Genomic DNA, 27,934 nt, shown 5'->3' on the forward strand with positions numbered 1-27,934 from the left:
TTGTGGTAAACAATCATCTAGATTTAATAATATGTAGAATATTTTTTTTCCATACAAAATGAAATGCTTCCAAAAAAAAGAGAAAATTGTTATAGACTTGTAGATGTACAAGGAACAAGAAGGGAAACTGGAGAAGGAACTAGAAAAGTCTGGTGTTGTAGGAGGCACAAAAAGAGCACTTGTGATAGAGCCAATGGTAAGGAGCATTTCCTTTTCTCCCACAATCATTACATAGTATTACCTGCACTCAGTTATTCATATGCTTGAGTTAAATTTAGACAATGGAACTGATATATTGCATATGTATGAGCGTGAGAGAGAGATAAACCTGAGTTTGATTTAAGTATTCATCTGGCATCTTTTGTTCTGCGAGCAGTGCGTCTAACATTCTAAAGTAAACCTGTGTGAAATAATTCTGGTGATTAGTATGAATCACCTTAATGGTAGCATTGTGTTTAAGCATTGTCTTTATGATAGGCCAGAGAAGAACTAAGAGCACACTATGGTGTCACTTTTCTTGTTTAATTGTTGGTAGAGAAACACTATATGTTTTGATTTTTTTTTTTTCAGGAGCTTTTGATGCAATTGGATATCTTTTATGCATCTATCTCTGTAATTGTTCACGAGAGAAACAAAAATTTTGGTGTATCTAACCTGCATATCCCCTAGTGACTTGCTGCAGATAGGGCATGTGTAATGCGAACATGTATACTCCTACAACCAGAAACAAGACACACCCCTAAGCATATGTGTCAAGTGTTTCATAATAGCCATATAACATACTGATATAAGGTAAGCACCTGAAAGCATGTTGAATGCATCACGTGACCGCATGGGAGAGCCTTCACGGGAGAATTTGAGGTAAATATGTATTCATGGCAGATCGGGCAATTGTCTTCTAAGCATTTTTCTCTGCATACATGTTCTACTAAGGTTCTAGACATACAAGCATTGCATTTCATGCAATGGAAGTAGTCAATGCTCAGTCCTTTTCCTAGCCGGCAGAGGTTGCAGTAGGGACAATGATATATTTCCCTGCAAAAGTAAACCTTTAATCGTCAGAAACTACCAGCATGTAATCAAGTCTATCAGAAACAAATTTCCTTGAGACATGATTTCTAATGAGTTTGGGACCAGTTGGACTCAGAAATGACACTAGCAACAAAGAGTTAAATGTCACTTATCAACACTTATCCTCCCGATTCAGCATTTCATATTTGAAGCAGAAGAAGGTTTACCTATCATCGTCAAACAACTTGCATATTTTGCAGTAATAATTTCCCATTGACGAATTACATGAAGTATTTGAGCAACTCGCACCTACTGGTTGAATTATCAGGCACTTCATGCACATCATCTTTGTGATTTGTTTCCTGCACAAGTATTTACGTAAGTTAGAAACAAATGAAGGTGCAACAAGATTACGCATGTTTCCATATATGCCACTACCTATCCAATAAGTGATCAACCTCTTCATCATGGCATCGTATGCAGGTGAAGAGCTGGTTGCAACAAGGAGCAAGAAGCTTGCAATTCCTTTTGTAGTGTTTGCAACCAAAGATCATTTTGTGAGAATCTCTATAAGATGGATGCTGGCCAGGAACTGCTTCCCTATTGCTTGCGAGAATGGATGGTTCAAGATTATATATCCGCTGTGTGGCAATCCAACGACTGAAAAAGCACACAACCTAATGTAAGTAAAAACAAAGAACATAGAAAATAAGTTATTTAAGAATGATTGTTGCATAATCTACTCAACAAAGAGTTACTTTACAGAGTTATTTTCTTGATTTTCCAAAGACAGATCATATGTCTACTTTAGACATATTCTATGATGACAAAAATATTTTCTCGTAGCAAAATTAAGTTGGGATTGCAACGCTTACCTCATTAACAAGTTCTGGATGATATATGATTTCTTATGAGGATCTAGGGCAGAGTCACGAGATATTCTTCTAATTGTAGCCTCCACATCCTCCTGACTCATTGATAACAGGCACTCATATTTACTGTCTTGACCAGGAGATTTCTGAGACATTTGAAAAGCTTGAGCAGAGTTTCTGTACTCGCAGCTTCTGTGAGTTTGTTCGTTGTACTTCCTTTCGTCAGCCCCTATACACACCTTTTTACTTTCTGAGATTTCCTTACGATTCTCTTCTTTGTTGCCAAACTCTACCTTGTTACTGGGAGCAGCCTTTCCAAGTGGCTTATTCATCATACCTTTTGAATCTGTCTTTACAAATTCCATAGGTTTGCTGCAAATGCTCCCTCTGTCCTCATCAGCCGTTCCTTCAAAGAGATAATTCCAGACAACTTCTAGTGGATCTGAATCTTCAGATGAGTTCTTATTTGTTACCCCCGTTTCTTCTCCTGTAACATTAGAACTGTACCATTCTGTTAGCCACTCACCAAACATAGTCTTCCTTGTTGCATGACGCCACAAGGACATCACTGCATTCTGTTCATCAGGGATCAAAGATTCCATTAACCAAGGAATCATATCCTGCAATATTTCTCCACTTATTCTTCCCAGCATGCATGCTATGATTTTTTCTTGTTCTTCAATAGTGAAGCAGCTTCTGAACAAACACCATAGCTCAGTTTCTTCACGGTGGAGATGCTCAGACAATAGCTTATGAATGGATTTGCATATGTCTTGGAGGCTCATACACAGATTCAAATACTTGACATTCATGTGGTCGAGTACCAACATGTTCAATTCTACCATCTCATTCAAAAGGAATGATACTTTGTCTAGGTGTTCAACTTCTAGTTCGTGATCAATACTGTATGACTGACTAATGTTTTGTAGTTTACCCTTGGCCTCCAAAGCTGGAAATGCAATCTCATCCTCTGCATCTGAATGTATCTGATACAAGAACTTTATAAGATGAAACCGCTGATGAAACTCCCCAAGGAAGCTACTGTCTGTTGCCAATCGAGCTGAACCGCATACAAGGTAGTCGAGATCTTTCTTCATTGCCTTGTGGAAGAAGAAAATCAGATCGATCGGTTTCAAGTCCATCGCAAACTGCTCGCCAGTGTTAGTCTTGCTGCCAAAAATATCAGGAACATTCTGAAGAGGCCTAAGCTTTCCTTGGATAAGTATTTGCTGATTCATGGCACTTGAGTAAGGTGTCTCATTCATGTAACCAGCTGGTGGATTCATTGATTGGAAACAGGTTGAAGACTTATTTCTAAGCAAAGAAGGATTGAATCCTTTGCATAGTTGCTGCTGTGGTTTCTGGTTGAATGATCCAGAACCTTCATCATTGTGTTCCTCTTCAGAGGGACATTTCGGTTTGAACATAAAGGACAACTCGTTCCAGAAACTTTCAACAGGTGTTTTGCCTGAATAACCGAAGCGAAACCACTGCAACAAGAGCTGTGCAAAAGGTTTGTTGGGAAAAGAATCTTCAGAACTCAAGAATTGAATGATTATTTGACATTCATCTTCTGGTAACTGAGCAGAAAACCACATTATGACACACTTGAGCAATCCCAGAGGCAGGACATGTAGGCTTCTATATAGGAGCTGCCTCTGCATTTCAATGTTGCAATTCTTGCTGATAATGGGGAATACCTGGAGAACAATAAGTGAATACTGTGGATGTCAAATGGAGACAAACAAGGCAATTGGAAGCTAGAGTTATTAATTTCCACTACTTTCAATAATAGCCAAAATTTGATAGTACAGTATATGAAACAGTTTACCTCTGTCTCCTCTAAAGAGAACTGCTTAGCTACTGTCAGTATAAGGGATTCCAGTTTCTCCTGTAGCGTTATCACAAAATTGTCACTCCCTGCTCTAGTTTCAAGGTCTAGAGACTTCTTGAAGTTTTCCACATGGCCATCAATGGTGAATAGTTTGGAAGTTGAAGAGTGTTGTTGATCCACCATTTCTTCAAACACTGGGTAAAAGAACTTCTTAAATGCATTGCTGCAATGAAGTATGTCACCAATTTCTCAGAGAAAAGAGCAGAAACAAAAAAAAAAAAAAGCAAACAAAACAAATCCAAGTCACTACACACCATGTCAAAAAAAAAAACAAGTTCCCCAAATTTATTATTACCCATAAAAGATAAGGACATCAGCAAGGAAGTTTAGCCGAACCACTAACACATTGAGATCCAACGAAAGGCTTGGAAATGTCAAGTGGCATAATCCTTTTTGAATGTCTACCAAATCCTTTTTAATTGCATTATGCCAAAGCTGAACACCATGGAGCAGAGTGTGTTCTGTATTTGGACTAGAAAAGGACATTTTACTCCATTGCCAAAAACGTTGAAACACCCCACTTGATGAACTTGTCTGAGCTAAGCTCTTCATATTTTCAGACACTTCTACAGATTGGACTCCTTTCATGATCTTTGTAAGATCCATCAAAGAAGACTGACTACTATCATCAATCAGCCAAGAGTTTATAACCTTCAGAAATAATTTTAATTTGTTAAAATTGCAAAAAAATAATGAAAATACCAGAAAATAGAGTCACATCTCAGTAAATAATATACCAGCTGCAAGGAAACATCCTTTGGGACAACTTCGTTCATGCAACTCTCAACTTCAGATTTCTCCAAGGGGGAGAGTAAAGACATCATCCATGGGAAAACTTCTTCTAGCACCATCACGGGAACACTACAAATGAATTGCCACACTAGTGATGCTTGTTCTTCAAAGGAGAAGTTCTCAATCAACAAAGGAAACACCTGACGCTCTTCTTTAAGCATATGTTGGCATATGGATGATTGGATGGTGCCAATGCATAATACAACTTCACGAAGTACATCGGAAGTAGTACTATTCCCTCTTTCCTCTTGAAGAACATTTAGCCAATGAAAAATCGAAGTGAAAAGATCATCAGTGGCATCATGTTCGAGCGAGTAATTAAAAACAATGTTCTTCACACGTGTGTCTAGCGCTGAAAAGATGACCTGCCAGTACAACACGTACGAATCATACCAAACATCAAGTAAGTTCTTGGTGCACGAACTCGTTGACTTTTTTTTTATCAGTAGGATGGTCTAATCATTCATTTTGCTAACTCTTTTATATTAAAGAGAAGCAGAGAATTCAAGAATCTAGTAAAATCACTAATCTTTTATAACCAGCCAAGATAATATGAGATGATGATAGCTAATTAGCTCTCTTTTGATTCCTAGTTTTGCTAATTTCTCAAAAGATGAACTGTTTAATTTGATTAATTATTCCCCAATGTTTTACTAAAACGATTAGAAAAAATAATCTCCTTGTGGGTTAAGCTAAAGAGATCTAACCTCATCTTCAGCTGCGGAATGATACTTATATACAAGCTTAAGAAACTCAAACTTAGAGCGGAGCTCCACAGCCAGATCGGAACCGGACCGGACCGTAGCACCGGCAAGACAGTGGAGCTCCGCTAGTTGCGCACGGAAAGCCTTGTGGAAGAAAACAAACAAAAGAATCGGAGCATCGGACAAGGAGGCATTAACCGCCGAAGCGGAAGAAGTGGACGCAATATCCGGCGGAATATCAACCTCCCGACGGTTCTTGTCCGGCGGAAGTGGAAGAGGATGTCCGACTCCCATCCACCATGAACAGGCGGTCGAGAGAAAAAGAAGGAAAGGAGAAGGAAACGCGTTGACGAGAAGTGAATGTAATTTAAAGGGACGATCATCGTCGTCGTCGTCAAGCTCTCTGCTGTAGATTGAGGATTTGTTAATTAATATTATTTAGGGGTTTAGAAGGTTTCTTCTATATATATTATATATTACAAAGTGATGAATGATGGAGACGTTATAAGACGTAACAACCAAGAAGGCTTTTATCATACATTGCCGGGTTTTTTTTTACTACTTGTCCCCATGTGATCCGCCATTTTCTCTTTTGTGTCCCTTCACTATTTTCTTTTTTTGTTTCTTTTCCATTTGTAATTTTATCTGAGACATGGACAATATTATTTTTATTTGCCGACAATTTTTTAATAATAATTTATACTTAATGTTTAATGATATATTTAAATAAAAAATAATTATTAGAAGATATCAATTTGTCAAACATGATATAGCTCGTGTACTGTTATTGGTTATCTTTTTTTTTTTTTTTTTTTTTTTTTTTTTTTTTTGGTTATCTTATTCCAATCATAAGTTTATCTGTGATATATTAATGTATTTTTCTGCACAAAAATATACATGAATTTGTTTTTGATACTCCTTATCGTTTTATTATATAAGTCTTGTTTATTTTTTCACATAAAGAAAAATTACATTTGTTATTTTACCTCATATAGTATAGTATATAATAAAAATATTAGTATAATATATATTAAAAAATTTAAAACAATATTTAGTTTAAAACAAAATTTAATTTGAGATAAAACAAAAAGAGTGTATATTTTCAAATATGAATAAAAAGATAACCAAATTCATTTGGTCAAACATCATATATTATAATTTTGTTTTTAATGTTATTTATCTAACACCATTAGTTAAATACACATACACATTCAAACACGAACTTGAAAACTAAATAATTGGAGTTTTAAAACAAAGAGTTATTAAATAAATAATTGACGTGACGAAAGTTATATCAATATGTCTGAGTCAGTAAACTGACGTTAATTGGCTAAGTCATCCACTCCGTTAGTTAAAGCCGTTAAATTAATCTTCCCCGTTCCGTCTTGCTCTCCTACACGTGGCGTCATGTGGCTACAGCGTGCCTTAACAGTCTCTGTCTCGGGCCTAATCAGTTATTACAATTGCCAAAAGCCCAATAAAATGGATGCTAATAATTGCTAATAACAAAATTATTGATTTTTGTTTCAAACGAAAAAAATATCTGGATTTCGTTCGTGTGTGCGTGCATGTGTCAACAACAATTTGCGCCAAGAGGTGGAGAAGTGAAAAACTTTTTCCTCTCTGTCGGAAGATGGCGACGGAGATACTAAGAACGAAATGGATGGCGATGACGGCGAGCATATGGATCCAGTGCACCTTAGGAGGTTCCTACACCTTCGGAATCTACTCCGCCATCCTAAAGTCAACTCAATCTTACGACCAGTCAACCCTTGATACGGTTTCTGTTTTCAAAGACATTGGGGGTAACGTCGGAGTTTTATCGGGACTTGTCTACACTGCAGCCACCTCAAATAGCCGTCTCCGTCATGTACGGGAAGGCCGAGGAAGAGGAGGACCGTGGGTGGCGATTTTGATCGGAGCGGTTTTGAACTTCACCGGTTATTTCTTGATGTGGGCATCTGTTACCGGTTTGATATGGCGGCCTCCGGTTCCGGTTATGTGTATGTTTATGCTCATAGCAGCGCAGTCTTTGACGTTTCTTAACACGGCCAATGTTGTGAGCTCTTTAGAGAATTTTGCTGATTATGGTGGCACTGCCGTTGGCATTATGAAGGTAAAAACTAAAAAGACTCAACCTTTTGATGAAATTTTTATGCCTAGTTCTTTGGCTCCTGAAGGTTGATATAAGTCTTCATTATTAGTTAGTTGAATTGAACCTCACAGAACAGGGGAGCATAGTTCGCTAGAAATTGAAAAGATATATGCCAGTCATCTTTTGCCACTAAGCTTTTTATGTCTTGCGTTCGTCGCACTTGGCAGGGTTTTGTTGGTCTAAGTGGAGCAATGCTAATTCAGTTGTATGAAACAATATGCCCCGGAGATCCAAAGACTTTTATTCTTCTACTTGCCATAGTACCTTCACTTCTCTCTGTCTTGGTGATGCCTCTAGTCAGAATATATGAGACAAGCACGGTTGATGAGAAGAAGCATTTAGATGGTTTATCAACTTTGTCACTTATCATTGCAGCTTACCTTATGATCACTATTATTCTAAAGAGCACTTTAAGTTTACCATCATGGGCCAATGCCGTCACGCTTGCAGTTCTACTCGTTGTGCTTTCATCGCCTCTACTAATTGCGATAAGAGCACACCGAGACAGTAAACCATTATCACCTGTTTATTCCCCTCTGGTAGAAAATCTGGAAGCAACAACCTCTGGGGAGATCTTGATGCTAAGTGAAGACAAAAGCTTGAATCTCTTACAAGCTATGCGTAATGTAGACTTCTGGTTGTTGTTTCTTGCAATGGTATGTGGAATGGGTTCAGGGATTTCGACGATAAACAACATCAGACAAATAGGCGAGTCTCTTAGATACTCTAGCATTGAGATAAGTGCATTGTTGGCTTTATGGAGTATATGGAACTTTATTGGTCGGTTTGGAGGTGGTTATGTCTCGGATCTACTGCTACACAGAAAAGGATGGCCACGTCCGTTGATAATGGCTACAACTCTTGGAACAATGACCATAGGTCATCTAATTATATCCTCCGGTTTCCAAGGAAATCTTTACCCCGGTTCGATTATCGTAGGCATATGTTATGGCTCACAATGGTCGTTGATGCCAACAATAACGTCAGAACTGTTCGGGGTTAAGCACATGGGCACAATCTACAACACCATTTCGATTGCTAGTCCTATGGGTTCGTATATCTTTTCTGTAAGATTGATTGGGTATATCTATGATCATACCATTACCGGAGAAGGTAACACATGTTACGGTCCTCATTGTTTCCGGTTGTCATTTGTGATCATTGCGTCGGTGGCTTTCCTCGGATTTCTTGTCTCATGTGTGTTGGTTTTTCGGACAAAGACGCTATATCGACAGATCTTCGAGAAGAGGTTTCGTCGTCGATAAGAGGTGTGACTTGTGAATAATAATGTTCAGGTACATAATAATGTACAGTGCCACTTGAATTTGGTATTTATATCTGTTAAAAAGAAATTGTATGTTAACTTTTTTTTTTTGGTAAAGAAATTGTAGGTAAACTAATGATTGTAAAATATACACGGTGTAAAAATACAAGTGCATATATACACACTTGTGTGTGGTTCTTTGTTTCTCGGAAAAGTTTACAATGGAAAATTTATGAGTTACATTAGTGTTTGATTATGTTTGTGATTTAGGCCATGTAATGGAACTTAGTTGTGTGATATAAATGAAGTATTAATGTAAGAACCAAGGTTAGATCTTTGACTTCCTTGGACCGATTGAGAAGATCATTAATGATCAGCTTTGCTATTTAGAGAATCCTTTGGTAATCATGTTCATCTTGTAATGGATTACTTCAGTTGTCAAGTATTTCTTCTAGTTATATTTCCCAAATCAGTATTTACTATTTATCTTTGTAAACTATAAATAGAGAGTTACTTTAGAAAAAAATAAAAAAAATCAATCTTAACCTGTCTCCCATTCGATGTTGCGGCGATTAGTAGTTGGAAAAACATACTTTTATAAAAATGCGGACTATATATATTTTTCTAACTATATTATACATTTACTAATTAGAACTATATAAAAAGTCGTACTGATTTCATAATATAGTTATTTAAAATTCAAAATTTTTACAGAAAATCAGAATATCAGTTTCTAAAATCCACAAAAGCCATATATTTTCCCTAATAATAATAAAAACCATAAATATATAAGTGTGGAGAGCCCTAATTAATAAAACTGTGAACCCTTTATTTCTCTCCTCTCATCGTGTTTCACTCGCCTCTGATCGATTCATTCATTCTCAGAGAGAGACCTATTTTGACATTTATTTTACCATCAAATCTCTCTACTTTTTTCCTCAGATTGTCTCCTCTCCCGGACATGAACCCTTGAAACGACAGCGTTTTGTAACCCAAAAACACCAGTCGACGCATTTGGACCTTCCTTCGCTTTTCTTCTTCTTCCTCCGCTTCTCTTTTACCGATTTCGATTTCCCTCACAATGCCATAAGGGTTTTCATTCTCTCTCTCCCTACAAAATCTTAATTTTTAACCCCAAAAAAAAAACAAACCCTAATTTTAATCTCTCTCTCTCTCGCGCTCTTTTGATTTCCCGATGGGTTCCTCCTCCGAAATCGTCCCTGACCGATCTCCTCACTCTCCCGCCCAAGATGTAGCTCCCGTTATTGAAACCACCCAAATTCCCACGGAGGAGCCTTCCACGCTTAGGAGAACGCGTCCTTCACGTGCTTGTACTCTTAGGGCCCAGCAGCGGCTTCAGGAGCTACAGGCGGCTGAGAGAAAGCATAAGCCTCCTAAGAAGGAGCATAAACGGGAGCAGCATCGACGTAGGGAAGAGGTGGCGGAGGAGGAGGATGAGGATGCGGATGGCGATCACCAGGAAGATGAGGACGCTGGTGATGATGAGAATAATAAGCAGCAATGTGCCGCTGGAGGAAGTTCTGGTAAAATCGTTACTTCTCTTGTTCCTCCACCGGAACCTTCCCAGATGCCGCGATGGAATCTTCGCTCCATGTGGGAACTTGCTTCTGTGCTCAATTTCTTGCATGTGAGCTCTCTCTTTTCCTTCAATGTGATATTTTCTTCTTCAGCTGCCAATGAGTAACTCACCCACTTCTCCTTTTTTTTTTTTGTTTCTTTTTATGGATGGTGAAGGTATTTCGACCGCTTTTGAAAATCAATGCCGAGTTTTCAGCCGAGGAGTTTGAAACGGCCCTGCTTTCTCCAAACGATACTTTGAGTGATATTCATATTCCTCTCCTAAAGGTTGGTGCTTTAGTCATTCATTACTCTCTTCTTTCCTACTCTTTTAGTGTTCTACTCGTGTCTTTCTTATTTTCTCCTCATTCATTTTGATTTCTGTTTGTATTAAGTTCAATGTAGTACTAGAGGTTGTCTCATTGATATGAACTCAACTTGTTTGTGTGCTCTTAACCGACTGCTGCCTCTTTTTAGTACGAAAACTAGTGATAGCCTTTCTTTGGGCATATTGAATGGTTCTATAACAGAAATTTAGCCTTCCTTTTGACCTTTGTGTGAGAAGATTCTGTTAAAAGTGTAGATGTTATATGGAATCCTGGGTGCTGTGGCCAATGAGAAATAGAAGTGGACCTGTTAAAGATGTATTAATATCTCACTAGATTGCAATTTTCTTTCAAAGTGGAATATTTTCTCTAGTTCAGATGAAATATCAGCTTCCCGTTGTAATCGTGTTTCACTGGCTGCCAACTTGTTCAATTGTATCATGAACTTACTGAGTTTTTCTCAGTTCGGATTGTAGGACTCGTGGTTTCAAATTATTTTGGCTGAGTAGCTAATCGACCAATAGATAGCATCTATGTTTTTGGCTAGCTTCCGTCTTAGGTACCTTATAGGCTTGTAAGTGCAGATCACTAATATCTCTGTCTGAAGCGCTTTCTTGAATCATGTTAGAGTTCCCTGATTGAAGTCCTTGGTCACTGTTGTGATATCATGATTTATTTGGTGTACGTAATTATTACTTTTATACTCTAAACTGCAGCAATTTCTTTTGGTTTATGTGGATGATAATCAACCATTATTTGGAATCAAATATATTCTTCACTACTATGAAGTATTAAATTTGCTTCAAATGTTGAGCAATATACCATTTACTTATTTTCAATTTGCAGGCCATTCCTCCTGTAACTCGAATGGCCCTCACACGTGATACCTGGGTCACTGTCTTGTGCCGAAAAATAAGAGATAGCTGGCATTGGGTAATGATTGTAAACCTTCTTTGTCATGATAAATGAAGTAATTTTTGCATTATATCATGTTCTGACATGAACTTCACCTACTTATTTAGGTTGCAGAAGGGGACCTCCCTATTGTTGCCTCGCAAGGGTGGGTTGTTATAATTTTCTTAATATCATGGGAACTCATTAGTGATGCATTTATGAGCTTCTCGGCTTAATCTTACAGGCGGGAGATTGAAGTGTACAAGAATCTTGATCCAGCCATTCGTGTGGTGATTTTGAAAGCTTTATGTGATATACGCGTTGAGGTATTGTTGCTACTGTATGTCGATCTGTTATCCAAATCTCGATTAATAGTACTTGTATTGGTGTACCACTCCTGTATTATTTGCTGCTCTTGTTTTATCCTTTAAAATTTTTGTTATTTTGTAAAGCACTGCAGTTAAAATTGCATTTTCAGAGCTCGCTGATGCGATGGTTTTAGCACTTACAGCTTCGATGGGTTTTGTGAATTTTTACAGCAAGATGATATCAAGAGCTATATTGACAACTCTCTTAAAACTGGCGTGCATCTGTCAGTTTTTCGCAAAGATCGCGTTGGGGGTGATTCACATGGAGTTAATTTTTGGTCTGTACTAAAGAGAAAAGACCTAAATAGGACTTTCTTGTTTGCATATCTCTGATATTGCACCTGTTTGTTTCTTAATTAAGGTATGAGGATGATCCCTTAATTGGTCACCGCTTGTATCGGGAAATAAGGAAAGCAGAAGTGTTGAAGGTCAAAACAAAGGGTTCCAAGATTCTTCCTAACATAACATACCAATGGGAAACGGTTGCCACTAATTTTGATGAATTCCAAGACGTTTCTGTAAGTCTCTTTTACAATTAATTTGTTCTCAATTGCCAGATAGATAGATTGATATTTCTATATGTCTGTCTAGTTAATCTGTAATTAATTCTTGCTATTGAATCTGGGAGCTTGGTTCTGATGTGATTGTGATGGTTAGACTGGCGTGGAAGCTAGTGTTATCCTTGCATCGAATATTAATCTTCTTTACTGATGGAATTTTGTAGATTGCAAAAATGGGATTAGTCTCTATAGGTTGAGAAAAATGTATTTGGAGAAACAGTTACTTTTAGAGGATGGATGTAACTTTCTTCCCAGAATTTGTTACTCAAAGGATGGTGCATATAGATTGCTTGCAAAGTTATCATTAGTATCTTTGGTGACTCTGAGTGAATCAAGTTAAATTGTTAGTAGTTCTAAGAACTCGCTTAAAAGGGCTCATGTGCAAGTTGAGTCTATTTTGATCTAGGTACATAGTTGGATATATAGTAAGTTAGTAGTATGTTGTTTGTGTTAGTGTTCCAGTATCTTAATTTTCAGGGATGTCCTTTCTGAGGAAATTTTGTTGCAATTTATTATATGGTTAGGAAGGTGAACACAAACAACTTTATATTGTGGATCCGTTTCAATGCTTTTAGTACCTAATGGCTATACTATTCTGTCGAAACTTATGTTTTGGACTGAACTTCTTTTCTTTTGACTTTCGATCTCTGTGATGGACCAAACTAATGTAATGAACAATAAGTATAACTTTCCATGTCTTTACTGTGGATTGAGATGCTGTGTCTCTTTGTTTTGCAGGAAAAACTTCTTCAAAGTAATAGTAGAATTGAAGTTTCTCTAGGGAAGAAGTTAATGAAAGATATGCTTCCTGAGATAGAAAAAGAACACAAGGTTCCAGTCTGCTCTAGTTTTTCCGTTTCTTTTTTTCTGTTGTCCGTCTTGGTTACAGTAGAATAAAGTCTATTAGTCTATTACTAAGCGCATATTCATATGGCTGATAATTCTTATTAACTGCATATATTCATCATGAATGTTTTTTCCTACTGCCAGAGAAAAGAAAAACTGCTGAAAAAGCAACACAGACAGGCTCTTCTCCTTGATAACTTTTTGGTTGTTGACGGTCTTGGTGCTGGACGTTCTCTCCGTGATAGGAAGCCAGTTAGATACACTTTTGGTAACTTTATGATCTTGTTAAAATCCACTGTGCTTCTTTTTGGCATAAAAGATCCATCTTGATCTCTACTGGGCTGAAGAGGTTTACTAATTTTGAATATTATTGCAGATGATTATGATAAGTCCATAAATGAAGCTATCAAGATAACAAAGTACGCTTTGCATTTAACATTCTCTGCTATTTGTTTCCCTTAAAGTTGTTATTTGGTGACTATTATCTATTGTCTATTTTAATATTCTATTTGTTTTTCTTGATATCTCAGGAAGAAACAACCATCACCAGAACCTCCTCTCCACAGAAGAGAATCTGCCAGATTGGACGCTCTTGCGAATGGCAGATCGACCAGTTCAACCCACCCTTCTGAGCCTGTAAACGATACAGCATCTGCGAGATCTTCTGATTTTGCTGATTATGATGATTTTGATGAGCAGCGAGATGAATCTCTGGACAGAAGGCAAGACACAGTGTATTTTTCTTCTCCCCTTTTTCCCCTCCAGAACTTACAAAACTTTAGATTGAATTAACAAGTTATATGTCATGGCAGTAACAGGCGCAGACAACGACCCCAACGGTATTCAGCTACAGACTTTGTTGAAACTGTTTCAGACAATGAGGTAGAGTTTCAAAGTGACGACGACATTTACGGTGAAGCAGTTTATGATGAAGAATACCTGAGGAAGCGTAAACAGAAGAAGCTCTCGAGTGGTTCAGAAGGAGATGAAGAGAAGGGAGATGAGGAGTACAAATGGGATGAAGACAATGCCGAGTATGAGGAAGAGGAAGAAGAAGAAGATGAAGAAGAGTCTCTAAGTGCAAGCGAAGAAGATAGTGATGAACCCCGGAAGGTTAAGAAAATGCCACGAAGAGAAACTAAGCCGAGATCAAGGTCAAATGATTTTCGGCCAGGCCTGAGACGTAGTAAAAGAGCCACAAGAATCGATTACCAACAGTATGAGCTCTCAGAATCTGACAAAGAAGCAACAGGATTGGCGAAACGTAAGCGGTTGGTTGAGCCAGATGAACATTCTGATGAAACAGGGAATGGGGAATTCACAATGGGAAGTCAGGACTCTGAAGAAAATGCAAATGACCCAGAAACAAAGTCAGGTGAAGAAGTAGAAGAAGAAGAGCCTAGAGAGGTCAATGACAATGCAGAGACAGCATATGGTAAAGAGAATAATCAACTTAAGAAATCAAACGGCACAAAAGACCAAGAAGAAGCTGAGGGTGTAGTAGGCAAAAGGCGTTACCTTGACTTAAACGAGCTTGCCCCTGTATCTGGTTTTGACGATGGTCCAAGTACAGTATTGAAGGATGATGATAAGACAGACCATTCATAAGCAAGACAGAGAGCCTATCGTTGCCTCTTAAAGCACCCTCTGGTCAATCACCATTGTATGATAAGTAAGATTTCACGAGTTATTTCTGGCATAAACCCCTTGCTGAGGAAAGTTAAAACGGTAAGAGACACTCCATTGGCTTTTTCTTCATTCAAGCATATCTGCCTTCTTGTTGTTGTTTTAAGTACTTCAGGCAAATTCGGCTGATAACTGAAGAGGTGATTGTTGTGGAGGCCGAAGAGGTATGTGTAGATTAGGTTAGTCATTTTTTTCTTACCATGAAGAAAGAAACAATGAAGAGGGTGAACCAGATATTCCTAAGAGCTGTTTAATGTTTTTATGGAATTTATCATTAGTGTACAAGTAACTTTCTCTAACTTTTGTATTGACCATAAGAACACGTTTAAGGTCTCTAAGATTTTGGTAAACGACGCAGCTTTGAGACTTGCTGAATGTGATTATCAGATTATGGGTATAGCGGTACACGTGTCATGTAGCAAATTTTTTTAAAGGCTGTGAAACTGCTGTTGCTTCGTCACATGCCATATATTGAGAGCTTCAAAGCCCATGAAGTTACATGCTTAATAACTTAGATTTTAGATAAATTGGTATGTGGATAATATACATACTTATTATGTTTTATACATATGTCTTTCGTCTTGAAAGAAAATATTAGTTATTGAATTAACCGGTTTAAAAGGTTTATGATTGCAAAAAGAAACTTGATGTGATCACTAATTCATTATCATAGGTTATCCAAGTATTTTCCCTTTTACATTACCGTTTTACTACTACTATGATAAACTTGTATATGTCAATCACTCACTAAAAGATTACTTATGTTTCTTTTAGAAAATCAATATAATATTTGCTATTCACTTCCAGGCTTTGTACCCTCTTTAATTATATGAGGTAACATATTCTTTAATAACCTATAATGAGTTGTGCTAAAGAACTTGGAACCAAAAGTTTATTCTTTGAAGAATTTTGGAGATTTTGGAATGAAAGATGTGGCAAAATAAAGATGAAAATAATAGTTTTATATATAATTAAAGAATCATGCGTATGTAATTTAAGAAAGATGAAAAATATATTCATGCCTTTCTTGCCACACACGCTTCTTATACCTCTAAACCCATTTTGCCTACTCCCTTCCTTCTTCACAACACTCCCTTTGTATTATTATTGCATGCCTCTCATTCTTCACAGCTTTAAATATATTTCTCCTATACTATTAACTTCCATTTATTTTGTGTTTCTTTTAAAGGAAAAATGGTGAGATCTTGCTCTTCAAAATCAAAGAATCCTTGGACAAACGAAGAAGACACCACCCAAAAGTTTGCGTTTGCGTCTGCGTCCAAAAACGGATCTGCAGCTCCTAAGAAAATAGGTTACAAAAACATGTTTCTCTTTCTTTTACAAAAACGGATATGATGTTAATTAGTATGATATATCTATGTATATGTGTATGAACATTTTATAGGACTTAGGAGATGCGGGAAGAGTTGCAGAGTTAGAAAGACTGATCATTCAGGAACAAAGAATGAGAGCTTCACTTCTGAGGAAGAAGATCTGATCATCAAGATGCACGCAGCAATGGGAAGCAGGTTGTGCATATATCGCAATTTACTCTGAAAATTCCTTGACGATTTGGCAGATTCTGATTATTTTGTTTGTGGGGATTTAGATGGCAACTTATTGCACAACATTTACCAGGAAAGACAGAAGAAGAAGTGAAGATATTTTGGAACACAAAACTAAAGAAGAAACTGTCTGAAATGGGGATAGATCATGTCACTCACCGTCCCTTTTCTCACGTACTTGCTGAATACGGCAACATCAATGGTGGTGGGAACCTAAACCCTAGTCCCTTGAACCAAGGCAGACCTCTTGGACCTAATCACTCGCTCAACGATGATGCTCATCAACAACAACCTGATGATTCAGGAGATCTCATGTTTCATTTACAAGCCATCAAGCTTATGACCGAGTCATCGAACCAAGGCAAGCCCGATTCTACGTTTGTGTACGCCTCTTCCTCTTCTTCTAATTCGTCGCCTCCATTGTTCTCTTCAACTTGTTCCACCATAGCTCAGGAGAATTCAGATATTAACTTCACTTGGTCTGACTTTCTTCTTGACCAAGAAAACTTCCATGAAAACCAACAGAAGCATCATCCTCAAGAACTAGACAATTTGTTCGGCAACGACTTCTCTGAGGTAGCAGCAGCTACGATGGCTAATACATCAACAATAGCTTCTCAGATTGAAGAAGAATCTTCGAGCAACGGGTTCGTTGAATCGATTATAGCTAAAGAAAAAGAGTTGTTCTTGGGATTTCCCAGCTATTTGGAGAACCCTTTCCATTTTTAGTGATCTTTCTTCCTCTTCTCAACTACTAAATAAAGAAACAATCTAATAACGAGAGAGTGAGGTTCCCATTAATCATCGATTTTTCTATTTGTGTTACAAACTTAATCAAAATGATTTCATTCATAAACATGAATCAAAGAGCAAACTTAGTCTTGAGATTGCTCACAGCATCAATTGAAAGTTTTGAGTGTATGATTGTGCCAACGTAGGAAACATGTGGTAATTATTTAATTAAGCTGAAAAAATCTGAATAATTAAGAGTTGACTTATGATTCCATTGAATTCAGTTGTTTATAACTTCTCTAAGGTTTTTAAGAGAGACTTTTCACAAATGATTTAACTAAATAAATCCACAAGAGCTGGACAGTTGAATGAGTTACTTTAAAAAAGAGAGAAAGAGATCAATCTTATTATTGTATAATGTATAGTATCGAATTTTCATACCGACTTTTATTACAGAGCGTATACGGTTATTGGATCGTTACAGAAAACATAAATTACAAGATTCAACCAGAAAACTTGGACTTGAGGTTTTGCACAGTTGTATCATCAGTCCTAAACGCTCTGGTCAACACTGCGTTAGGAATCTCAGGGTTCGAGCCAAACAGAGTATTAGGCAAAACAACGGCTCCTGGGAGCTGGCTGTTAAAAGCGGTTATCATACGCGCTTTCACTTGGCCAACGTTCCATTGGAAATGAACCAATCCTCTAGGGATAACAAACGCCTCTCCCGCATTCACAACCTTTGAGAACAGAGTGCTGTTGGTAGTCAAGAACCCCACAAAAACCGAGCCTTGGATCACGGTTCCTACTTCGCTTGCCCGCGGGTGCGAGTGAGGTGGATTCACACCACCTGGAGCTAGCTCAACGTTGTTCATCGAGAGTCCTAAAGTGTTTAGAGCTGGAAAGGTTAGGACGTTGGCAGGAGCAACGGTTACGCCGTTAGGGTTCGAGGTGTCTAAGGGACCACCTAAGCCGGAGTAGAAGAAATCAGAAGCAGAGACGGCTGATTTGCAAGGGAATCCATTGATGGATGGAGAAGCTTTGAGATCGCCAACGCAGAAGTCTTGCAAAGGATCCGAATCAGCTGAAAGTGATGGGATTGCGAAGAGACAAAGTGTTAGAAAGAAAGATCTGAAAAGAGATGAAGATGTTTGGAAAGTAGTCATAGCTATTGGTTGAGAATGATGAAACAGAGCATCCTCTGTTTTCTAGATATATAGTGGTTACTCTGGTCTTTGGAAAAATTTATTTTGACTCATTCTTGTTTTTTGGTAAAAAAATAACATTAAAATTGGAGAAATTTGAGATGAATGGAGAAGGAATGGTTCAAGCTTGATGTTCATTTAACTTTGTATTGTTAATTTGGTCGTAAGGAGCAATGGAAAAGACAAGTAATCACCAGACCATTTCAAACCATCTGGTAATAACGTAAGGAAGGAACTTGTAATAAATAAATAACATACGTTGGTATGAATCTAAATAAGAGTTGAATTATTGAATTTCATTGACTAGCATTTGTTGATAATGTTTCTTTAAGGTTTTTTAACCTCAAACTTACCAACTATCATTAAAATTACTGAATACAAATGTTGTGAACATTCATCTCAACCTCGGTTTACACAATGGGAGTACAATCATCCAATAGACTGATAGAGTATTATAAATCGGAAAAGATGAGCTAGGCCCTTTTGGCTTCTTTAGATTTGAAAAGTATATGATGGCATTGGCATGAGCTGCGTTCATTTTGACAGTGCCTTTGTCATCTCTTAGCACCCATCCAACTCCACAAGCATCCATGTATTCATTCCATGATGCATCTATATTACATTTTAGGCAACGAAGAAGAGGAGACCGCTTCACGTAATGTGAATGTATGGGTGACTGACTGAACGATGCTCTTGTGCATCTATCCACTCTCTTCTGTCAGTGATGGCTTTTTCCGACATTGGAAGCGGAATTTAAACTATGGAGAGTGAAACTTCTTAGGCTAGTTCTCCCTACTGTAGCCTAATGATATATTTAAGGTTTCTAAGAGTGACATTTGCACAAATGATTTGATTACTTGGCATCATCATTATACTTTCAGAGAATCAACAAAAATCCTAAAAAATTGGTAAACATGATAAAGAATGAGTTCCTTTACTCAAGTTGTTTACATTGCAACCAAAAAAAAAAAAAATCTTCAGAAGAAAAACTATAATAGAGAGAAAGAAATGAATCTTATTAATGTTTTTGTTTTTGTTTTTGCATTTTACATACCAATTGTTACACATAAGTAGTTATTGCCATAAAATCGAACTGAAAAAGATCATTTGAGAAACCAAAACACATATCAAACAGCAAACTTGGACTTGAGTTTGTTGACAGTAACATCATCAGTCCTAAACGTTTTGGTCAAAACCGCATTTGGAATCGTAGGGTTTGAGCCAAAGAGAGAATTAGGCAGAACAGCTGATCCTGGAAGCTGACTGTTAAAAGCGGTTATCAAACGCGCTTTCCCTTTACCAACATTCCATTGGAAATGAACCAATCCTCTAGGGACAACGAACATCTCTCCCGCATGTATTACCTTCGAGAACAGAGTGTTGTTAGTAGTCAAGAACCCCACAAAAACCGATCCTTCGATCACAACTCCAGCTTCGGTTGCACGAGGGTGCGAGTGAGGCGGATTTACACCGCCTGGAGCGAACTCAACGTTGTTCATCGAGAGTCCTAAAGTGTTTAGACCTGGAAAAGTTAAGACGTTGGCGGGAGACACGGCTATCCCGTTAGCGTTTGTGGTGTTCAAAGGACCACTTAACCCGGAGTAGAAGAAGTCAGAAGCGGAGACGGCTGGTTTGCAAGGAAAGCCATTGATGGAAGGAGAACCTTTGAGATCGCCAACGCAGAAGTCTTGCAAAGGATCAGAATCAGATGAGAGAGATGGGATTACTAAGAGACAGAGCGTTAGAAAGAAAGACTTTAAAAGAGAAGAAGAGAGTTGGAGAGTAGTAGTAGTCATAGCTATTGATTGAGAATGATGAAACAGAGCATCCTCTGTTTTCTAGATATATAGTGGTTTATTTTGGTCTTTGGCCAAGTTTCTTTCGACTTCTTCTATTTTTTGTCTAGAAAAATAATTGGAGATTGGTTGAGGTACATAAATGGGCATGAAAATATTGTTTGTTTATTATCAATAGTTCAAGTTTGATACTATTTTTTTCTAATTGATTGATTTTGTCGTAAGAAGCAATCTGAAGAACATTTCAAAGTTAATGGTTAAACTGTCATTTGTAAAACAGAGAAAACTTTCTTGCTTAGCCATAAGATGCATCTTGACTTCCAAGACTTGAGCTGATGATGTCTTTTAGAAAAATATGACAAGTTCAGACTTCAGATCACAGATATGAGAGTCATTGGTCGACAATGCACGATTTTCCATGATGGAATTAGTGGGTAAGAATCTAAATGTGAGATCTTGTTTAATACTAATATTTTGGCTGGGTCAAGTCTTTATGGGTTTGTTAAAGTGGGATTTTCATATATATTGTTTTTAATTAGGAAAGATAATTACTTGGCGTCAGAGTCTTAGATTCAATGTATTATCAAAGAAAGCATCAACCATGTTTTTTAATAAGAAAAACAGGTTCAAGACTGAATCTGAAGTAAGAGACAAGGCAGAACAAAATGCTTTTTTTTGCTTGTTCTGTGGTTTAAAAAAAATGTCAGTATCAGTTACACTTACATACAGATTTGATACATGGATGTTGTTTTGATTTCTTCTGATGATAGAAGAAGTAAGTAAACAGATTCATGATTCTGATGGCATTTCAATGAAACTACGAAGCATATGCAGATTCTGAGATATCTGTAATAGAATTGCTTCTCCTTCACTAACATCTAAAACATCTGAAATTTGCTGCAACAGTTCACCTTTTGATTCAATTGCATTTAGTCTCTCTGTTATCTCTGAAATTTCCTTCACTAACAAATCTTTTCTGCTTCCATTTGCTGTTTCAAAATGCAAACAAAAAGAAGATTCAGACAGTTTCTAAAAGAAAGATTCTTAAAGAAACATATAAACCATGAAACGCTTACCTTTGTCTTCTTCTATGACCACACCATTGGTAGGTGTAGACTCCTCAACTAAATCTTTCATCTGTTCCAAGTCATCTTCATGATTTGAAGAACAAACAGTCACATCTGAGACCGGTTTAGTTTCATTGTTTTCTTCATCAAGAAACTCTTGTGCTTCTCCTCTTTCTTCGTCTTCTTCTCCCAACAATCCATATCTCAATCTATAAGCTTCAATTTCAGCTTCAAGCTCTTTCATTTCCTCTTCTCTCTTAACCAACAAACCATTCATAGACTGCAAAGCTTCTTGATCATATTCTGCTTGCTCGTCCATCATTCTCTGATACTGCAATGCCTCCATTTGAACTGCAGCTTTCTCGGCTTGAAGTCTCGTGATCATAGCCATTGCATTGTTTGCTGCAACAGCTGAAGCACTCCTCTCTTCATCTAACTCCATATACAAATCCATCAGCGACTTACGATCCAATCTAACCTGTCTATTTAGATGGTGAAGTATGGAATCTCCATCCAACACTTCGCTCTCCAAACCATTCTGATCAGTCAGCGATTTCTTCATAGATCGAACAGACCATCGCGGACTATTCTGCACCGAATCAGAAAGTGGAATCCCAAAGAATTTATTGCCTCCTTTTACGAAACTCGGAGTTCTCTCGTCGAATGAATCCACCAATTCGCTTTTCGTGTTAAGAGCATCTTCATCCTCGGGCGATTCTGCGTATTTCATGTGAGACATATCCACTGTTCTCTGATTGAATGAAACTCTAGGAGAAGGACTAGGAGCACCAAAGAAAGATTGATTAGTATTCTTTGGTTTCTCTGATTTCACCTTCAATAGCTCCCCACAACAAGAACAATGTTGCTGTTGCTGAAACCTGTTGTTGCCATTGTTAGCTCGGTGATCAATCTGACAAAGGTTATCATCTTTCTTAGAACCCGTAACTGGAAATGCCAATTGAAACTCACGTTCGTCATCGATAAGAAGCTCAAGATCCTTATGTAAGATTCCGATAAGTGACTTGTAAGTATCAACATCTGATTCTTTCTCGGTGGCAAATGAGAGAAGACATCCTTCACACATCCGTTTGATCTCAGAGAGTTTCTTGTGAACATGACAGTAAGCGAGAGATGAGACATTCTTCTTGTGAACATCGCATATCGAGTCGTTGATATAGAAATCAGGGTTTCTCCTGACAAGAACATGGTCGAGTCTAGTGCAGAGAAGACAGGGAATTTGGAGATCGAAGAATTTAGCAATTTGGTTGGAGAAGAAAGCGAGGAAGCCATCGATGAAGAGGATAATGATGAGGATCCATTCAAGAAGAGCGTAGACTAAAAACTGTGGGAATGTTCCAAGTTCATCTTCTATGAAATTCTTGAAGGAACGGTTAGACATTATTGTGATTGCAAAAAGCGATCACGAAGATAGAAGCAAACACAGAGAAACTAACAGGAAGAGAAACAGAAAAAGATGAAATTATCTAAAAAGGTTACATGAAGATTGAAATGGAGGCAGAAGGGGGCAAAAAAAACAGAGCTTGTGACCTTTTATTATTTAGTCTTCTATATTTGGGATTGGGGGAAGAATTTAATTGACCAAAAAATACCTGAAATAACGGCTAAGCGCAGATAATGAAGATTGACAAAATTAGAGCTGTTCTTTAAGAATTTAAGTTCTGTTGATTTGAATAATCATGTCCCTTAATTATCATGTACTGCTCTAATCAAAAGAAAAAAAGAAAAGGTGTTTGCTAATTGCTAGGGAAAGAAAACAAAAATCCACCAAAGTCAAAGTGGCACATGAAAGTGGCAACACTATTATGGCATTATAGATAAAGATAAAATATTCGACGAACCATACATACAGTTTAGCTTATCCCCAAAAAGATAAGATATACAAAAGCCTAAAAACCCCACAAATCACCAACCATTGATTGAGATGGGCCACATGAGAATCACGACTTGTTTGTTTTAACTTACATACCACAAAAACAAACCACACGCAGCAGAAAACGACTCATAACAGTGTGTGTGAGTGTGACCAGAGAGTATTACAAACAGACGAAGATGATGAAGAACCCTAAACACAGTTCGTCCATCCCTACAGCCTTCCTCTGTTATTGTTCTGTTTTTTCCCCTGATTATTTTTTCAGACACAATACATAAAAGTTTGACACAGTAAGGACTAAAGAAAGATTAAAAAAAAAAGACCGAAGACTTTGAACAACGGATCTTTCTTTTAGTATCTTATACCTAATATTTACTACTACTACTACAACATAGCAACAAATAAAGAAGCAAGGTCTTGTAGATTCACCTTGGATTTTAAGGTCTAAGCAACTCTGATGATGCTGCTATTGCTATCTCCATCACTGAAGCTTGGCATCATCGTGAACGCAGAGTGTCTTGAGTTTGGTTGCTCGTTAAGATTAAATGAGGAGGCCAGAGAAAGGTTGAGAGAAAGCGGAGCAGCCTCTGTGTTTAGATTGAATGCAGGATTTGCTTGGAAGGTTACTGGAACCAGATATGAATCGTTGAGATTGAACGTCTGTGCTGAAGACTCAGTTTTTGTCATCACAGCAACTTCAGCATCAACTTGCATAACTTGATGTCCAGAGCTAACATTGGTTTCAGGTAGTGGTGAGTTCTCCTGAGTCTGATCTTGCTCCATGGGCATCTCTGTGACCTGATAAAACAAATCAAACCTAACTGTCACACACTTACCATTATTGTCTGATAAATAAAATCTCCATCCATAACTCCAATCTTGGATTTGTCCACTTACTAGTACAGCTTCAAAGATATATACCAGATTTGACCAAAACCATTATGACACTTCTCCGTATTAACTTTTGTCTTTAGATTCTAAAGAGGAAATCCTAAAAACAAATTGAATTCTAAGAAAGGAAAGAGCTTTCAAAAAGCAGAGAACACAAAGAAAGTAAGAAAAATTAAATCCTATCATCTACCCACCTATTCACTCAGATATGACAAATAAGGAAAGAAATGGATAAAGGTGAAAGGAATCTCAATCTTATCTTCAGCTTAGAAAGTTACCGTCTCGGTTGTAATATCGAAAAGGCTAGATCTTCGCCGGCGACGGTTGAGATTGGTTCGTCGGAGGAAGTACTTCTGAGCGTGACTAGCAACTTGAGTAGGAGTCCTGCTCTTCACAAAGTTCTTAGATATGCCTTTCCAATCTCCTTTTCCCACTTTCTGCAGCCCAATCAAGAACCTCTTGTGCTCATTCTCAGTCCATGGAACTCCTAATTTTGTTCACACACACAAAAAAAAAAATCAACAAACAGAGACGACAAAAATCCATAGCTCAAACACCAAATCAATCAACTAGGCAAAATCCAACATGCATAGATTCAATCACAAATTGGATAAGATCAAACCAAAGACGAGAGATTGATGATAATACAATCATCATCAGAATCTGTACCTCGTTTCCTCTCTCGATTACCGGCGGAGGAACAGGAAATGTGAACGGCGTCATTGGCGGAGGCGTAACCGTCGGCGACGATCACCGTTTCGTTCTTATCATCTCCATCACCAGCTCCGGGGACGACAGTCTTAGGGATCTCATCATCAGGCGAAGACTTTTCTTCGTAATCAGAGAGATTGTTCAAACTCACACACTTTCTCATCGGATCGATAACAACCCTAACACCGAACAACATGATCTCATCTCTCTTCCCGGCGGCGCCACTGTCTCCTGTCTCCGACGAGCTGCTAACGGCGGCCATTAATAAGAATGAAGGAGAAAAAAATACTTTTTCCGATATTGCCCTTGCGTCGCTTTTGGATTTACCCTTTGGGAACCTGTTTTTAATAAGAACCGTACAAATAAGGAGGAGACGAGGAGGTGTTGAGTGGATCTGAGAGAGAGCTTTACTTCTTCTTCTTCTCCCTTGTTGTCTTTAGTTTTATAAAACACGATATAAGCCACGTGGCATTACTTACACTCTTGTCTTGTGCTATGTGTGTTGTTGTTACGATAACGTTAGATGTGTCTATTTATCATTTGTTCGTCACTCGTTTCCTCCGTCACCGCCTTGTCTCTCTATTTTTATCGTTTTTATTTTATTTTATGTATTACTATTTGGATATATATAATAACATATTCTCGATATTCTCTCGTTCTCTGTTAATTTTTCTTGAAAGTGCCTTTTTTTTTCTTTGTTTAATCAAAAATTGAAAGTGTCTCGACGGCCTTCTCACACGCAAGATAAAAATGTTTTCTATTGTGGTTTTTTTTTTGTTGTTTTTTTTTGAACATTTCAATATAGAAATGAGAAAAGTTGGTAAAGCGCACGTATGCCATTGTGCGCATGATGCATGAAACTCTGTAAGTTAGTAGTAGGGAGATGAATTATGTGATTTATAATGGTGTGGTTTATAAAAACTGTTGATCGTATAAATTGGTAAGTACTATTATAAGTGACGTGTGTGTTTTATAGTATACTATAGTGAGATGTAAACGAATCTGGTCAACTCCCTGGCCATTAGTGCGATTCCCAATTTACATCCAACCTGGTTTTAGCTAACTTGCAAAGGAATCACCATAAGTTACATTGGAGAACTCAAACCTGCATGTTATAACAATACTTCCAACATAGCTTCAATATGCTTTATTTACACGACAATTTACTTCGGTGTTAATAACTAAGTAAATGATTGATAAACTACGTACTAATCAAAAGGATATTCCAAATTGTGGCATCAAATTATATGATGATCAAAGACATGGGGCCAATGGGAGCACATGACATATCCTCATCTTTTTATAATTTTAATATTTTATGTATCTATCAATTCTTTCATTTATATTGTTGCCCATCAATTAATTGCCTTTTAAAAGTGTAATTCCCCTTACTAGTTGTCCTTTTAAAACCATATATATCTTTAGAAGAGTGATTAATATATGAATATCCTCAAGGTTTTCCAACTGATCAATTCACATTGCACACCACTATATCTCTAAATTCCATACTTCAAACAAAATAAAATAAAATTACATAAAGTACAGTATAACAGTATTCTTTCAAATAAAATGAAGAAATGATTGAATTCACACAATATATTTGGATAATGCTTATGCTGAATATATATGTTTATATATGATCAATGTTTTAACAGTCGGTTAAATGTTCTTATTTGTAAGTAAATGATTACAAGATATCATCAATCTAACCAAATTTCTTTCAAATTTCAATGATCTTAATACTTTTTAACATTGAAATCTTTTAATGATGTAAGAACCAACTTCATTGTACTTGGTGTAAAACGTCGGTTTAAGAAGAAAGAAGAGCATGATGAGCTTCTCCAATCTTGGTTAATCACACCAAATTAGCCTTGTATATCTATATCGCCTCTCTCTCTTTTCCTTTTCCAATCTTTTTATACTTTTCATTACTTTTCTCTCAATGTTCTACTTTGATTGGTAAAGAGATGATTAGCTAAAAGAAGTAAAGAAAAGTATATATGAACTTTTACTTTTTATTCTAGGTAGTAGTTTTTACTTACGTGGTGTCATGATCATATATGCCATCCAAGTTTAAGTATGGGGATTCAACTTCAACAACATGCATGTTAACAAAGATTAAAATAAATAAAAATCTTATAAATATTATTCAAACATTTTTGGTGAAAAAGGAAAAGCACAAATATTGGTCAGGAACGAAAGCCACCATTACCTTTACTTGGTTGCACAGAAAGATGATGAAGTAAAAGTATAGTAGTTTATAAAAAACCCATCAAAAAGCATACTTTTCTCCTTTGAGTTCTCGCTTTAACCAAATTGGATGAGTATGTGACTTTCCCAAATGAGGATTTTAGAAGAAGGCGTGGATCATGAGAGAGATTACATGATTGATTACTTCAAAACAGAAAAATAATAATATTTCTTCAATCAGGTTTTAAAAGATCGAATGAAGTTCCCACTTCCCACTTAACAAGCCCAAACCCCTTTATAGCATCTGAAAACCTTAAGAGTTGCTACACACGGTCACGGCAACAACAAGAAACTATTAACGTACAATATGTTTATAACGTTCTTTATATGTTTTGCAACATGAACGATGTATTACAAAATACATAAGAATGTAAAGTAGTTGTAATCTAACAATCCACAATAGAACGACACAGTCTGCATCATACGATATGCTTTTTTTGGTTTCATTTCACGTAAAAGAAGTAAACAAAGAAACGATACAGCGATAGGCATGACCACGGTTACGGTTAATGCGGTTATGGTTAATTAACCACCGGTTAACGGTTATAATTTTTTAACCATAACCTTAATCATTATATATACGGTTAAGACGGTTACGGTTATATACGGTTACGGTTAATTACGGTTACGGTTAAATACGGTTACGGTTATTTGATGATTATTATAATATTAATATTGGAGATAAAATTTTATGAAATATTATTTATTTTACAAGTAAAAAACATATTTGATTTCAATTATTTACTAGTGATGGACCCGCACGTACGTGCGGAGTTATTTTTACAAAATTACGATTTTTAAGTAAATGCTATTTTGGTAAAGTTTTGTTATATGAGTTTATTTGATAAACTATATATAGACATACAGTTGTAAAAC

General features: G+C 37.1%; 8 protein-coding genes across 10 annotated transcripts; 3 read left to right on the forward strand and 5 right to left on the reverse strand.

Moving 5' to 3' along the window:
- On the reverse strand, positions 1–5,683 carry LOC17899722 (zinc finger protein BRUTUS-like At1g18910). The gene is made up of 11 exons (XM_006306535.2): positions 5,277–5,683; positions 4,515–4,934; positions 4,073–4,428; positions 3,715–3,940; positions 1,887–3,583; positions 1,450–1,671; positions 1,239–1,373; positions 801–1,035; positions 655–714; positions 329–400; positions 1–241 (listed from the first exon to the last, which is right to left on the reverse strand). The coding sequence occupies exons 1-11, from the start codon at positions 5,565–5,567 to the stop codon at positions 140–142; spliced, it is 3,816 nt and encodes a 1,271-aa protein (XP_006306597.2). The 5' UTR covers positions 5,568–5,683; the 3' UTR covers positions 1–139.
- Positions 5,684–6,856: 1,173 nt separating this feature from the next.
- LOC17899791 lies at positions 6,857–8,796 on the forward strand. Its single transcript, XM_006307050.2, has 2 exons — positions 6,857–7,389; positions 7,596–8,796. The coding sequence occupies exons 1-2, from the start codon at positions 6,907–6,909 to the stop codon at positions 8,691–8,693; spliced, it is 1,581 nt and encodes a 526-aa protein (XP_006307112.2). The 5' UTR covers positions 6,857–6,906; the 3' UTR covers positions 8,694–8,796.
- A 702-nt stretch (positions 8,797–9,498) lies between these two features.
- LOC17899423 (DDT domain-containing protein DDR4) lies at positions 9,499–15,347 on the forward strand. 3 transcript variants are annotated; one of them, XM_023789450.1, is made up of 12 exons: positions 9,499–10,340; positions 10,448–10,558; positions 11,443–11,529; positions 11,619–11,656; positions 11,735–11,816; positions 12,030–12,136; positions 12,220–12,376; positions 13,157–13,249; positions 13,409–13,532; positions 13,641–13,683; positions 13,795–13,998; positions 14,077–15,347. In XM_023789450.1, the coding sequence occupies exons 1-12, from the start codon at positions 9,888–9,890 to the stop codon at positions 14,870–14,872; spliced, it is 2,295 nt and encodes a 764-aa protein (XP_023645218.1). In that variant the 5' UTR covers positions 9,499–9,887; the 3' UTR covers positions 14,873–15,347. The 3 variants fall into 3 exon arrangements, with proteins under 3 accessions (XP_023645218.1, XP_023645219.1, XP_006303817.1); XM_023789451.1 differs by having other exon boundaries at positions 13,795–13,986; XM_006303755.2 differs by having other exon boundaries at positions 13,795–13,986; positions 14,083–15,347.
- A 582-nt stretch (positions 15,348–15,929) lies between these two features.
- LOC17900209 (transcription factor MYB35) lies at positions 15,930–17,371 on the forward strand. The gene is made up of 3 exons (XM_023777033.1): positions 15,930–16,262; positions 16,356–16,479; positions 16,560–17,371. The coding sequence occupies exons 1-3, from the start codon at positions 16,145–16,147 to the stop codon at positions 17,242–17,244; spliced, it is 927 nt and encodes a 308-aa protein (XP_023632801.1). The 5' UTR covers positions 15,930–16,144; the 3' UTR covers positions 17,245–17,371.
- A 253-nt stretch (positions 17,372–17,624) lies between these two features.
- LOC17896785 (germin-like protein subfamily T member 1) lies at positions 17,625–18,414 on the reverse strand. Its single transcript, XM_006304621.2, has one exon. The coding sequence runs from the start codon at positions 18,411–18,413 to the stop codon at positions 17,751–17,753; it is 663 nt and encodes a 220-aa protein (XP_006304683.1). The 5' UTR covers position 18,414; the 3' UTR covers positions 17,625–17,750.
- A 1,035-nt stretch (positions 18,415–19,449) lies between these two features.
- Positions 19,450–20,328, reverse strand: LOC17897103 (germin-like protein subfamily T member 2). The gene has a single exon (XM_006304632.2). It carries the CDS (start codon positions 20,246–20,248, stop codon positions 19,580–19,582), a length of 669 nt encoding a protein of 222 aa, XP_006304694.1. The 5' UTR covers positions 20,249–20,328; the 3' UTR covers positions 19,450–19,579.
- A 573-nt stretch (positions 20,329–20,901) lies between these two features.
- On the reverse strand, positions 20,902–23,025 carry LOC17899532 (probable myosin-binding protein 5). The gene is made up of 2 exons (XM_006306010.2): positions 21,325–23,025; positions 20,902–21,237 (listed from the first exon to the last, which is right to left on the reverse strand). Exons 1-2 carry the CDS (start codon positions 22,712–22,714, stop codon positions 21,038–21,040), a joined length of 1,590 nt encoding a protein of 529 aa, XP_006306072.1. The 5' UTR covers positions 22,715–23,025; the 3' UTR covers positions 20,902–21,037.
- A 100-nt stretch (positions 23,026–23,125) lies between these two features.
- Positions 23,126–25,220, reverse strand: LOC17898552 (transcription factor MYB1R1). The gene is made up of 4 exons (XM_023789061.1): positions 24,767–25,220; positions 24,376–24,584; positions 23,636–24,004; positions 23,126–23,455 (listed from the first exon to the last, which is right to left on the reverse strand). Exons 1-3 carry the CDS (start codon positions 25,068–25,070, stop codon positions 23,651–23,653), a joined length of 867 nt encoding a protein of 288 aa, XP_023644829.1. The 5' UTR covers positions 25,071–25,220; the 3' UTR covers positions 23,126–23,455; positions 23,636–23,650.
- Between the last annotated feature and the right edge of the window lie 2,714 nt (positions 25,221–27,934).

This window comes from Capsella rubella, unplaced genomic scaffold, assembly GCF_000375325.1.
Source record: "Capsella rubella cultivar Monte Gargano unplaced genomic scaffold, Caprub1_0 scaffold_1, whole genome shotgun sequence".
In the NCBI taxonomy this organism is placed as follows: Eukaryota; Viridiplantae; Streptophyta; class Magnoliopsida; order Brassicales; family Brassicaceae; genus Capsella; species Capsella rubella.

What these genes read in the sequence shown, in the direction of transcription:
- LOC17899722 (XM_006306535.2), bottom strand. Translation starts at nt 5,567, where the DNA reads ATGGGAGTCGGACATCCTCTTCCACTTCCGCCGGACAAGAACCGTCGG. An exon ending in GATGTCCTTATCTTTTATGG is followed by an intron (nt 3,941 to 4,072) that starts GTAATAATAAAT and finishes ACTTCATTGCAG; the next exon opens with CAATGCATTTAAGAAGTTCT. An exon ending in ATCCAGAACTTGTTAATGAG is followed by an intron (nt 1,672 to 1,886) that starts GTAAGCGTTGCA and finishes GTGCTTTTTCAG; the next exon opens with TCGTTGGATTGCCACACAGC.
- LOC17899791 (XM_006307050.2), top strand. Translation starts at nt 6,907, where the DNA reads ATGGCGACGGAGATACTAAGAACGAAATGGATGGCGATGACGGCGAGC. An exon ending in CTGCCGTTGGCATTATGAAG is followed by an intron (nt 7,390 to 7,595) that starts GTAAAAACTAAA and finishes CGCACTTGGCAG; the next exon opens with GGTTTTGTTGGTCTAAGTGG.
- LOC17899423 (XM_023789450.1), top strand. Translation starts at nt 9,888, where the DNA reads ATGGGTTCCTCCTCCGAAATCGTCCCTGACCGATCTCCTCACTCTCCC. An exon ending in TTCATATTCCTCTCCTAAAG is followed by an intron (nt 10,559 to 11,442) that starts GTTGGTGCTTTA and finishes TTCAATTTGCAG; the next exon opens with GCCATTCCTCCTGTAACTCG. An exon ending in AGATAGAAAAAGAACACAAG is followed by an intron (nt 13,250 to 13,408) that starts GTTCCAGTCTGC and finishes TCCTACTGCCAG; the next exon opens with AGAAAAGAAAAACTGCTGAA.
- LOC17900209 (XM_023777033.1), top strand. Translation starts at nt 16,145, where the DNA reads ATGGTGAGATCTTGCTCTTCAAAATCAAAGAATCCTTGGACAAACGAA. An exon ending in TGCAGCTCCTAAGAAAATAG is followed by an intron (nt 16,263 to 16,355) that starts GTTACAAAAACA and finishes AACATTTTATAG; the next exon opens with GACTTAGGAGATGCGGGAAG. An exon ending in CACGCAGCAATGGGAAGCAG is followed by an intron (nt 16,480 to 16,559) that starts GTTGTGCATATA and finishes GTGGGGATTTAG; the next exon opens with ATGGCAACTTATTGCACAAC.
- LOC17896785 (XM_006304621.2), bottom strand. Translation starts at nt 18,413, where the DNA reads ATGACTACTTTCCAAACATCTTCATCTCTTTTCAGATCTTTCTTTCTA.
- LOC17897103 (XM_006304632.2), bottom strand. Translation starts at nt 20,248, where the DNA reads ATGACTACTACTACTCTCCAACTCTCTTCTTCTCTTTTAAAGTCTTTC.
- LOC17899532 (XM_006306010.2), bottom strand. Translation starts at nt 22,714, where the DNA reads ATGTCTAACCGTTCCTTCAAGAATTTCATAGAAGATGAACTTGGAACA. An exon ending in GGTCATAGAAGAAGACAAAG is followed by an intron (nt 21,238 to 21,324) that starts GTAAGCGTTTCA and finishes ATTTTGAAACAG; the next exon opens with CAAATGGAAGCAGAAAAGAT.
- LOC17898552 (XM_023789061.1), bottom strand. Translation starts at nt 25,070, where the DNA reads ATGGCCGCCGTTAGCAGCTCGTCGGAGACAGGAGACAGTGGCGCCGCC. An exon ending in TAATCGAGAGAGGAAACGAG is followed by an intron (nt 24,585 to 24,766) that starts GTACAGATTCTG and finishes GAACAAAATTAG; the next exon opens with GAGTTCCATGGACTGAGAAT. An exon ending in TCGATATTACAACCGAGACG is followed by an intron (nt 24,005 to 24,375) that starts GTAACTTTCTAA and finishes TTGTTTTATCAG; the next exon opens with GTCACAGAGATGCCCATGGA.